At 36.2% G+C, this 12,166-nt stretch overlaps 1 protein-coding gene across 1 annotated transcript in view; it reads left to right on the top strand.

Moving 5' to 3' along the window:
- MYO9A (myosin IXA) overlaps window positions 1–12,166 on the top strand; it is a 170,869-nt gene that overhangs the window by 95,970 nt on the left and 62,733 nt on the right. Inside the window, 4 exon segments of the mRNA XM_032469163.1 lie at window positions 3,159–3,234; window positions 5,920–6,063; window positions 7,599–7,638; window positions 10,399–10,521. Of these exon segments, the coding sequence (XP_032325054.1) occupies window positions 3,159–3,234; window positions 5,920–6,063; window positions 7,599–7,638; window positions 10,399–10,521 (383 nt within the window).

The raw sequence follows: 12,166 nt of genomic DNA, 5'->3' as shown, positions 1-12,166 counted from the left end.
ATGTGTCATTGGTAAATCCACTTCGTCTGAATAGTCCTTCTGTCAGACTTTACGATGTCTGGTTTCGAGCAAAGCCACCATGTGATGTTTTGGCTGAAGGCAGAATGACAGAGTCATAGTGGGTGTTCTCTCTTTTTTAACAAAATTGGTGTAAAAAGATGCCCTTGGTTTCCATCCATCCATTTTCTCCTTTTCTATTTGTCATACTTAATTCTGCATGAAAATAGACTCTTCTGCCTGTTGTGGAGTTACAGTTATTTGGCTCCCATTATTGCTATAGTGCAAATAAATGAATCCTTCAGAACGAGCACCTAACTCATCAGTTTTCATATGTACGTGGACCTGAGTTACTTACATATTCTGTTCTGAGCTCAGATTTACTTGACTAAGTTCTGTGACTGAAGTTCCATGAAGTTTTTAATATTTAATCATCAGTCGGAGGAGAGCATAAGTAGAATCCCTAACAGCGAATGTTGTGGGTCCTTGTTCTCTCTTGCTTGTGCCGTCTTGGCATGAGAAAATGTGACATGCACTTTGAAAGATTTTACCAAATGTATTTTCTCATTTTACAGAACGAAGGTAAGTATTTCATTGCAGTTTTGATTTTTATTTCTCCGATGACTAATAATGTTGAGCATCTTTTAAAGTGCTTATTAGCCATTTGTGTATCATCTTTGGAAAAATACCTGTTCATATCCTTTGTTCATCTTTAAACTGAGTTGGCTTTTTATTATTCGGTTGTAAGAATTCTTTTTACATTCTGGATTCAAGCTTCTTATCAGATGTTTGATTTGCCATTTTCTACCATTCTGTGGATTGTCTTTCCACTTTCTTGATACAGTAACCTTTGAAGCACAAAAGTTTTAGATTTTGATGACGTCTAGTTTGTCGGTCTTTTTCTTTGGTTGGTTGTGCTTTTGGTGTAACCATTGCCTAATCCAGTGTCAGGAATATTTACTCCTGTTTTAAGAGTTTTTCTTCAGTGGGGTAGGGTATATAGCTCAAGTGGTAGAGCACATGCTTGGCATGTGTAAGGTCCTGGGTTGAATCCCCAGTACCTCCATTAAAATAATTAAATAAATAAATAAGCCTAACCCCCCACCCAGAAGAGTTTTATACTTTAGCATTTATTTTATTTTGGTCTTTGACCCAAATTCATTCTTCTCCTTGTCGATATCTAGTTTTCCCAGCACCGTTTGTTGAAAAGATTATTCTTTAACCATTGAATTATCTTGGCACCTTTGGCAAGATTCAGTTGATCATAAATGTGAAAATTTACTTCTGTATTCTCAGTTCTTTTCTGTTGATCCATTTGTCTATCTTTGTGTTGGTACCATACTGTCTCAGTTACTATATCTTTGTAGAAAGTTTTGAATTCAGGAAATACGAGTCCGCCAATCATATTCTTTTTTTTTCAACATTGTTTTGGCTATTCTTGGTCCTTTGCATTTCCATATCAATTTTAGGATCAGCTTATTCATTTCTGTAAAATAAAAAAAGGCAGCTGAAATTTTAATAGAGATTGCATTGAACTGTAGATCAGTTTGGGGAGCACTGCTGTCTTAATAATAATGTTTTCCAGCCCATGAGCATGGGCAGCTATCCTGTTTATTCAGGTTTTCTTTAATTTCTTTTAACGATGCTTTGTAGTGTTCAGTGTAGACATTTTTTATTTTGTTGTTCATTCCTTTTCTATTATTTTGACGTTATTATAAATGAAATTCTTTTCTTAATTTCATTTTCTAATTGTTGGTTGCTATTGTATAGAAATATAATTGATTTATGAATAATGATCTTACATCTTGTAATTTTGCGGAATTTGTTAGTCCTGAGTTCTTTGTGGATTACTGAGGGTTTTCCACATACAAGTTTATTATCTCAAATAGAGATACTTTTACTATTTTATGGATAGTAGTTTGTATAATAACATACTCCTAATTTTTCCCTCCTCCTTCCCTGTCTTCTTTCTGACAAGTTTGTTTTCTGTATCTGTGAGTCTGTTTCTGTTGTACATACACAATCGTTTGTATTATGTTTTTAGAGTCCGCATGTAATTGATACCATGTAATATTTATCTTTCTCTGTCTCACTTACTTCACTGAGCATGGTCTCTAGGTACATCCATGTTGCTGCAAATGGCCATACGTCATTCTTTTTTATGGCTGAGTAATATTCTGTTGTATATATTTGCCATGTCTTATTAAACCAGTCATCTGTTGATGGGCACTTGGGTTGCTTCCATGTCTTGGCTAGTTTGTAAATAGTGCTCCTGTGAACATTGGGGTGCACGTATCTTTTCAAATTAGTGTTTTCGGTTTTTTCTGGGTATGTACTGTTTTTTCCTGGGAGTGGAATTGCCAGGTCATATGGTAGTTCTATTTTTAGTTTTTCAAGGAACCTCTATACTATTTTCCATAGTGGCTGCACCAATTTACATTCCCTCCAACAGTGTACGAGGTTTCCTTTTTTTCATATTCTCCAACATTTATTTTGTAGACTTTTTAATGATAGCCATTCTGACAGGCATGGATGAGGTGATACCTTATTGTGGTTTTGATTTGCATTTCTCTAATAATCAGCTCTGTTGAGCATCTTTCGATGTGCATGTTCAGCCATTTATGTATATCTTCCTTGGAAAAACGTCTGTTCAAGTCGTCTGCCCATTTTTTGATTGGATTGTTTGTTTAAAAAAACTAGTAGTTCTTGAAGAAGCAGTTTGTTGTCTTTAATTCTCAGTGTCTTTATATATATAAGATTCGTTGATCTCTAAAATCTATAGTTTTTGTCAGCAATATATTTATTGCTGAAAATGAAACAAAGGAAACACTAGAAATTTTTTGAATATTAAAGTAAGAAACGAGCTTGTACACTTCTTGACTTTCAGCTCAGTTACCCTTGTATTTCCTGATAATGTTTAAGTGAGAGAAGAAATTAAAGAATTTATTATTAAATTCCCTAATTGATTTGTTTCATTTTGACTAGGTCACATTTGTAAGTAACAGTCAAGGGACTTGGTTCATATTATTATTTCGATGTTTCTGACATGTCTAGCAAATATTTACTATCAAAGTACATTCATTTCATTTGTCCTTAGAAAAATTGTTTCATGTTCAAATTCTCTTACCATTAATTTGAAAATTTTTGCTTTTTAATGCTAGGTCTAGCTCGGAAAAATCCCAGAACACCTCTTTCTGATCTTCAGGGTGTGAATACTCTTAATGAAAAAAACCAACAGTAAGTATGTTTGGTTTTGTATGTTCAGGGGAGTATAGAAGAAATAACTAGAATTCTTATTAATACTTTGGTGACTTTAAAAGTGTGAAGAAAATCAGGTCTAGTTTTTTGTTTATTTCTTAAAGCTTTTATAAATGATGTGAAAAATAAGGTTAGAGTTAACAAAACTATTAAGACTAAGTTCTAAGATTGCCTGTGGTAAAATGGTTGTACACTTTAAAAAAAAAGTTCCCCCAGAATAATTAAAAATGAGCACATATGTTTAAATTTCTGAGATCCTTTTTGCACTTAATGTCTTTTGGAAAAGTTACACGTATTCTGCTGCTTTCCACAGAGAAGTCTTATTAATAAGTAATAATTGAGTAGTTTGATTTACATCAAACCCTCCAATACCTGTTCTTGACGAGTGTCACAAGCAAAGCTTACCTTTTACCATTTTCAGTAAAGAATTCGTGAATAAAATTTGAAAGTAAAAAAATTTAAATAGTTTTCTGAGTTTGTAAATAAAGTTTCTTTGTCCTTTACACGTACTGTTTTATAGTAATTGTATTCTAAATGCACTGAAGAACATTATTTAGCGTCTGCTTTGTACTTTTTAAATACCTTCAAGAAGACTGAGCTTCGTAGTGTCCTGGTGAGGAGGGTGGTCTGCCATTAAAATTAACGTATAACTGCATTGATCAGGTTTCCCAGTTTGAGTTACCTTGTCTTTCTAATGTGTATTGTCACTTCTCTGCTCTGTCGCTTTCTTGTAACTTCTTATTCTTGTTAAAGGAAGTCTAGGTTTACCATTTAACACAGCCCAGATATCCAGCCTCAACTATACTAATCTTAAATGCCAGCAAATGGAGCTACTTGCTATCTTTATAGAATATGTGTTTTGTTTTCTTAACAGTGACGCTTGGCTAATGGTGAAAATCACCACTATATGTTCATCTTAGATTTTACCCCAAAACAAATTAGATAATTAATCTGGTGACCTGTGTATTTTCATTTGTCTTTTGGCAGTATTCTCACCCTGGTCATTAGAGACCCCTCACTTAAGGAACTCATTTTCTTGATTTGGATTAAAAAAAAGGGAACTCTGACTTGCTGCCTTTCCCAGAACAATTCAACTGGTTATAACTCTCCTCATTCCTAGTTTGTGTTTCTTTATGCTTTCAGTTTTGGATACCTAAAGAGGTCTACATGGGCTTCCGTTTTTTAATGCACCCATTGGGAAAGTCTAATATTTTGGTTTCAGATTGATTGGTTTGGGCTAAAGCAGTTAGCTGAATTTAGGCACTCATGGAACGATAAGCTGATTTTGTAAACATGTGTGCATACACTCATTTATGCGACCCGTCTTCACAGGGAAGGTGATGACATCAGCTTGCTGCTTTTCCTTTACATACAGTAAAGAAAGATGCGGCACTGAGGTGCTGGTACCAGGAAAAGGCCAGCTAGCAGCCTTAACAAGACATTCTTCCAGATTGCATTTATTGTATTGGTGCATTTATTCTAGACATATTTGAGAGAAAACTGGTGAGAAGATGGAGAGGACAGAATAGTAGATACATGAAAAATCAGATCAGCCATGCAGTTATTACCACGTATTCTAGTTCCTTAATGCTCTGAGATTAGCATGATGGTACAGCAGACACCGTTTAGTTAAAAAACCCACCATGTGCTTCCACAGTGTATGAAATTCATTATTATGTACTTGTCAGTAGTAAATTCTGGTGGTACACACACCTGTTTCCTCCTAGATAACAAGTTTCCAAAGGCATTTTTCCCCCACTGTAGGGTGATACATTTTACTCTTCACGCATTCCACTCTACAGCTGTTCACAGGAGCTTTTTAGGAGTTCTGCCCAGTAAATAGGGATGCTTCTCACCCTCCTCCTCCCCAGCCAGTGTAAGATTTCTTTCTCAGGCTTAATACTGTGAAACGAGAGTGCTTTCTATATTCATCTGCTTTTGGTGTTTCAAAATGTGTAACTGTTGTTTCTTAGTATATTCTCTTTATTCTTAAGTGTTTATTCCTTTGAAAATTATTTTGTTAATGTGTATATGGGTTTTCGGAGGAATCCAAATATGTGTCCAGTTTGCTGTCTTTACCTGGAAAGCTCCCTGTTAACTCTTTATATTGTAATCACTGATAATTTTATGTTTTGTTCGTTCCTTTATCTCCAGTGCCTAGAACAGTGCTCAGCCCACAGAGGGATCTTAGTAGCTTTGGTGGTCGTGTGTAGTGAGTGAGAGTGCGAATGAGACCTCCGGGAGGAAATTTAATCCTCAGTAGGATGGGACGGCCGATGAGGCTTGCACATTGCTTCGGCAGCATTGGAAGCTCTAAACTCTAACAGGCACAAAGGCCATTATATTATAATGCATTATATTATTTACTGACTTGTTAAGTGCTTAACAGTATATTTAAAGGTGTTAATTATATGGTGTGCTCATCTGCGTGCACGTTTGCATGTGAATGTGCCAGAATCCACAGAAGCTTTTCATTCTGAATGGGGAGAAGCTTAGTCCAGTTTGATCAGTCGTCTCTAATAAAACCGTCTTTTGCTGGGTTGGCATTTTTTCTGAATTTTGACCTTAGTGTTTACAGTTTTATTTTACTCATTTAAGCAATTTAAAGAGTGTTAGAGATGTCTCAACTAACAAAAGAAATTGTACTGTATTTAATTTTTACAGTGAAACATTTGATATTGCCTGGAATGGCAGAACTGGGATTCGCCAGAGCAGATTATCAAGTAGCACCTCCTTGCTTGATAAAGATGGGATATTCTCTAATTCAGCTAGCAGCAAACTCTTGGAGAGAGCCCATGGAATTCTCACGTTAGTACTGATCAGTAATGTGGATTGCTTTTTATGACTGGTTTAAAATTTCTGGCTGAAGAAAGAAGGGGGTGATCACGAAACATTCTTTTCCTTAGTAGAATTTTAAATGAAACAAGACTCAAAAGTAGGCAGAATTTAGAGCTGTGACAGTCTCATGTATTATAAAGCTGCTGTTTGTTTTCATCTCCCAGGAGGATCATGACTGAATATACTCATTATGGAGATGATTCTCTATTGCTCTTTGAAAGACCTCTTCCTACATCCAGAGAAAGAAAAACTGTTAGCTCTTTTTAGGATTCCCAGTCTTTAACTGCAGTTGTCCTTTAATTTTGGTAATCCTAACAAACTGGGCAAGAAAATTCCTTGTGAAACAGTGAATGGAGCCATAGACAGTTGACCCTTTAACAGCGCTTGTTAGAGGTGCCAACCCTCCACACAATCGAAAATCTGCATGTTGCGCATAGTCAGCCCTCCGTATCCACTGTTCCTTCATATCCATGGTTCTGCATCCACAGATCCAACCAACCTCACATCAAATAGTACTGTTGTAGTTACTATTGAAAAAATTCCATCATCAATGGACCCGTGCCGTCAGAACCCACGTTGTTGAAGGGGCACCGGTATAGTGTTACATGTCGACACTCTTGAAGCCTGCCATTTCTCCTTAGCTGATCACAGGACTGGTTTGAGGACATAGACGTAACTATGCATGAAGGACCAGTTCTTACTGTCTGTGGCAACATATTTCATAAACACTTCCATAGACTATTTTTTGACCACTAACTGAAAGTGTGACTGAATTGGATTCCTTAATCCCTAGTCATTGCTTTAGGTTAGTCTTGCTGTGCTCCAGAATTGTGGCTTAACTCATTTAGGCCTGACAACAGATCTGTGGGGTTGATAGTGTTGTCATCCTCATTGTACATTACTGCGTAATGAAACCAAGTCTTAAGTTAAAATCATACCTTGGTAGGTGGGAGAGCTTAGATTCAAGCCTAGGTCTTAACTGACTCCCAGCCCATGTTCATAAGCATTATGTAGCCATTAAAAAGAAAATCTTGATGTAAGTGTGATATTGAATTATGAATAAGAAAAAATGAGAAGAGAATTTTTAATTTCCAAAAATGGAAGATCATAAATTTTAGTGAAAAGTGCATTTTAAAAATTCATGAAATTAGGTGTCTATTTAAAGTCTTTTAATGACGGAAGCAAATCTTCTGTAGATATAAGGATTCAGAGCCCTATTAACATCCAAAAGAAAATGAAACTCTAGCTTTGAATGTACAACATTACGCTACTGATCATCACACTAAGTCAGTTTGTACCTGTATTACAGAACAGGCATCTCTTTTGTTTTTTTTTCCCTTGCTTATTCTTTCTTCCCAAAGGTGCCTGCTTAGTTGAATTAGACAGTGTTTTCATTTAGAGGACTTGTAGCGTGGGAATGGGTATATAATCTGTTGTTTTAGTAGAGACCTTGAATAATTCATCTCTACAGTAGTTTTTTTCTAATGTGTGATTTGTCTCTATAGGAGAAACAAAAATTTCAAATCCAAACCTGTTCTTCCAAAGGTGAGTATTATGAAAAAGTTTTTTTCCACTAATGCCCTACTTCATAATTTTTTTATTAATCATACAAGCAATCTTTATAAATCAAAAACAAGAAATATCTTATTTGTACCCAGAATAGGGGTTGTGTACATTCAGTTGAATCCAGCTTAAAAATAATGCTAAATGTTAGGAAATGGCTAATAAGCTTAATGATTCAGGAAAATATTTGTGATCTATTCCATTTTCTAGTGTTTGAGAAGCTTCTGAATATAAATGTAAATTTTTGTTTAGTAATTGCCTCTCTGCATAAGGCTTTTTCATTTCTCCTTGAGGCAGATTAAGATCAAATTCTGAATTTTACCTGATTTAAAAATAATTTCTAAGTAGTCCTTACCTAACTTACGTCATCCTTAGCATGAGTCAGCCAGGTTTCTCTGTAAAGGGGCAGATAGGCTTGCAGGCTTGGAAACAAAAAAAAAGTCAGTGTTGTAACTAATCCGCTCTGCGGTTGCAGCACAAATACAACTAAAGACAATATGCAGCTGAATGAGTGCGACTGTATTCCAGTAAAGCTTTATGAACAAACACTGAGATGTGAATTTCATGTAATTTTCACATGCCATTATATAATATTTTGACATTTTTTTAACCATATAAACCACTTAAAAACCATGAGATTTGACCCAGGGGCTGTAATTTGCCTATCCAGATCTGCATTCCAGAATATTACTGAATTTACTAAAGAAAGAAAAATGTTACTGATTGTTTCTTTCTCTTGTGCCCTCGGAAAGAAGGAATCCTGTCACTTGGAACCTTGTTAATGAATGTAATTCCAGAATTTTAAAAGAACTGAAAAAGACCTATTTATTCTCATGATTCTTTAGTTCAAGAAACAAGAAAATGAATCCATGCCTAATTATTCCTGACACTTAAGTCATCTGACATTTCCAGAGAAAATTTAACACACTGCTAGTGTGGTTTCTAGCAGTAGTAACTACACAGCACAAAGAAAATTCTTACAAGCGGTTTGTGACTATGTTCTTACCTTGAGAAGATTTTATGTAGAGAAAAAGAGAGGAGACTGCATTCGTTACCCGTCCTCTTTATTTGTTCACTTGTCTTTCCTTTTTTTCCTCACTGTCTCCTTGGCCATTTAGTGTTTTAAATGCTGCCTCTGAGCCTAGTGTTTGCACTGTTCTTTTCACTGTCCTCGTGGGTGACTGCTTAAACTTGGAGTGGTGTTGGACATCTGAAGTAAATAATTTCATTCAGTCGTCAATCACAGGAATCCCATCTATTTCTCAATCTTTTAAAGTTAAACATGGCTAATTTTTTGTTATTTTAAATGTGTCTTACAGATTCACATACATATTTTTAATATTAGAGAGGCAACATGCATACTGGGTTTTATTAGTCTTTACTATGTTTGCCAATCTGATGTGCAGAAAATCTCCTTAAAAGAAAATGTATGTTTCTTTGATTACAAGTGAGATTGACTGTCATTATGTTACTTGTCATTTATACTTTGAGAATTATTTTTTGTGGTCTTCTGCTCACTTATTATCATGGGATTTATTTTTAAAGATTTTCTTTACAGTTCTTATATATAGATAATAAGTCTGTCATTGTTGGAAATTTTTTTCGTAGTTGAAATTGTCTAAATATGTATTGTACTTACTACCATTTGAAAGTTTTTGTTTTTTTAGTGTTTATATTGTCAAGGTTAATATTTTTGGTCTTTTAAATTTATCTTGCTTTTAACTCAATTCTGTGCTTTTCATACAGTTGAACTTTTACTAGTCTTTGAATAACATTACACATCTGTATAGATACATTCTTTCCATGACAGATTCACTGCCGTAAATTATAGGATTTAAAAAATTATGATTGGCTAAAAAAGCTCTAAAATACATTATTAATATCCTATCTTGTATTCTTTAGTTGCTTTATGTGTCACTCCAGTCTTATTAAAATTAATAATTAGCACATCAGAATGAGGGTTGATAAGGGACTGTGTTTTCTTTCTTTCTGTATACCTGTTTCTGGCTTACCTGCTGTAGCCCTGGGATTGAATTTAATTTATTGTCTCCATAAGTCAGGATTCAGTTGCAGATAACAGTAATCACCGTAAATATTTTTAAGTAGAAAGGGACTTAATTCAAAGAGGTGCTTAAAAAATCATCCCAAGCCTTAGAGTTTCATAGTATTAAAACAAAGGAGCAGAAGTGACCCCAGCTGAAATCGGAAAGCTGGGAAATGCGGAAGCTGCCATTGTCGCTGCAGCTTCCAGGTTCGTGCCTCCTGCAGTGTGATCCGGGCTCCGGAAGGAGCTGCTACAACTGTTGGCTCCAGGGCGGAAGTGCTTTTCCTAGAGTTGTGGGGACAGCACAGCTGCCCTGCCCTCTGGGCAAAAGCGGTGCCTGGACCCTGGGACTGCAGAAGACTCGGGTACTTCTGTGTGCACGTTTGGCAGCAGAAACAAGCGAGGAGCCAGAGCTGCTGCCTCAGTTATACCATCCTAGTTCACGTGTGGGAATTTAATTGCTAAACTTTTAAATCACATCCAGAACCTGAGAGGCAAGAGAGTTTGGGAAACGTAGTTCTTTTTCGCTGGTAAGCTTCTGTGGGAAAGCAGAAAAGGTAGGATGGAGGCTGGATGTTAATCTCCTGTATTCACCACAGTCATACGTAGGAGCGATGAAAACTGGCTTACAGTTGTGTTTCTCCTGTTCTTAGATTAATTTATGGGGAGACTCTGATTCTCTTCCCTCCTCTCTCCAGCACTTGTTGGAAGTGAAGTCTCTGAAGCACCTGATGAGGCTGACGCTGCAGGACCGCATCGCCAAGTCGCTGCTGCACCTGCACAAGAAGAAGAAGCCTCCCAGCATCAGCGCGCAGTTCCAGGTTGTTTCCTGCCGTGTTCTGTGTTTTCCTTTCACTTCTAGCAAAGAGGGGTCTGTTTTGTTTAGAGTGACACTGAAAGGTCAAAGCGATCTGTCAGCCACCTGAATGGGTATGATTTGTGTGGCTGAGAAGCTGTGCTGTGATGGTCATCTTGGAGAGAAGTGCCAAAGATGGGAAGAGAGTCAGCTGCCTTTCTTCTCCACCCCTGTGTCTCTGGGTAGTGGGTGTCCCAGAGAGGAGTCCATTGTCTCCATTGTGAGGAGCAAAGCAGCAGAGAAGTTGATATCATAAACAGAATTGGTCTTTAAACCCTACTGCCTGAATATAGTCACTGTTAACATCATGGTGTATATTTTTTTCTATGTAAATTTAAGCCACATGCTGCTGCTGCTGCCATCAGGATTTAGCTGAATGGAATTGGAGCATTTTTTTCTTGTTTTGTTTATTTTTATTTTATATACATAGAAATGCAGTTCCTTTTATTGTGACTGGATATCTAGGAATAAATATGATCATAGTAAATTAACCAAAAAACTTCCAGAGTAACTTTTCAAAATATTTTTCTGATGACTTCTTCCTGTTCTTCTCAAGTCATCTCTGTCTAACACTCATTTGCTAGATAGTTGTGCAAATGAACTGAAAATCTGGATGGTAACGATGCTTTGCATATCTACAGAAGCAGTGTTCACCAAAAATTTCTCTATCTACTGGTAGCTTGATTGATATATGCCATCACTTTTTTAATGTTCCTTTTTAAGCCAGGATATCTGAATGTAAATTGCCTACTATTATCTACTGGATATGATCTTGTTTGATTTGTAAGCACAGTCCTTCAAACTACAGGCCCAAAATGTCATTTTATTTTAGATAATTTTCACCATAGACCTAGAGAAAAATTTGGATTTGTGAAAGCTATTTGGTCAAATGCTTTTTTTTTTTTTTTTTTTAAAAAAGAGAAACCCAACAAGAGTGAAGAGCCAAATAGCTTATTATGTGCTGATGAGGTTAAAGGAAAGACAGCTGAGTATACTGGAAACTCTACCATGGATTTTTAGAACCATCTGAATCATAATCCTATGGGTTAATGGTATTTGACTATTAAAAAAGAGAGAGAGGTGTTGCCTTGCCACGTCTGGCTGAACCTTGGTGCCATCTTCGCGTTCCCGGAGTTTGGCTTTTCACTTTGTAGATTTAGAAACACACAGATGAGTAGGTTACAGAGAAAAAAAGTCATGATGACTGATAAACTATAAACACTGCTGTGTAAAGCAGTATTAACATTTATTAATATACTATGAGAAACAGGAGTCATAAGCAGACTTGCTACAATTGTTAATTCTTTATCACCGTTCCCTCCGATTAGCAGATCAACATGGGAGGCCAGATTCTGATCAACAGGTAACTTGGTGAGCGTGGTAAAAAGGAAGCATGAATCTCATAATTATGAAGGGCAGAATCATTAAGCTGTTAAGTGTACCTTGTTTTGTTACCTTGCATCTTTTACAGGTGTCTGCATACCAAAATTAGTCTTTAATCTGAAGAGTGCACATTATAGCTACTGCAGATACAACAATAGTGGAAATCTATATGGTTGTAAGGCTTTTAAGTTTCTCTTGAAGTCATAAAATATTGACTCCTAAGTAGA

This window comes from Camelus ferus, chromosome 27 (assembly GCF_009834535.1).
Source record: "Camelus ferus isolate YT-003-E chromosome 27, BCGSAC_Cfer_1.0, whole genome shotgun sequence".
Taxonomy (NCBI): domain Eukaryota; kingdom Metazoa; phylum Chordata; class Mammalia; order Artiodactyla; family Camelidae; genus Camelus; species Camelus ferus.
Note: the sequence above shows the minus strand (reverse complement) of the source record. Positions and strands in the feature narration are given on the sequence as shown.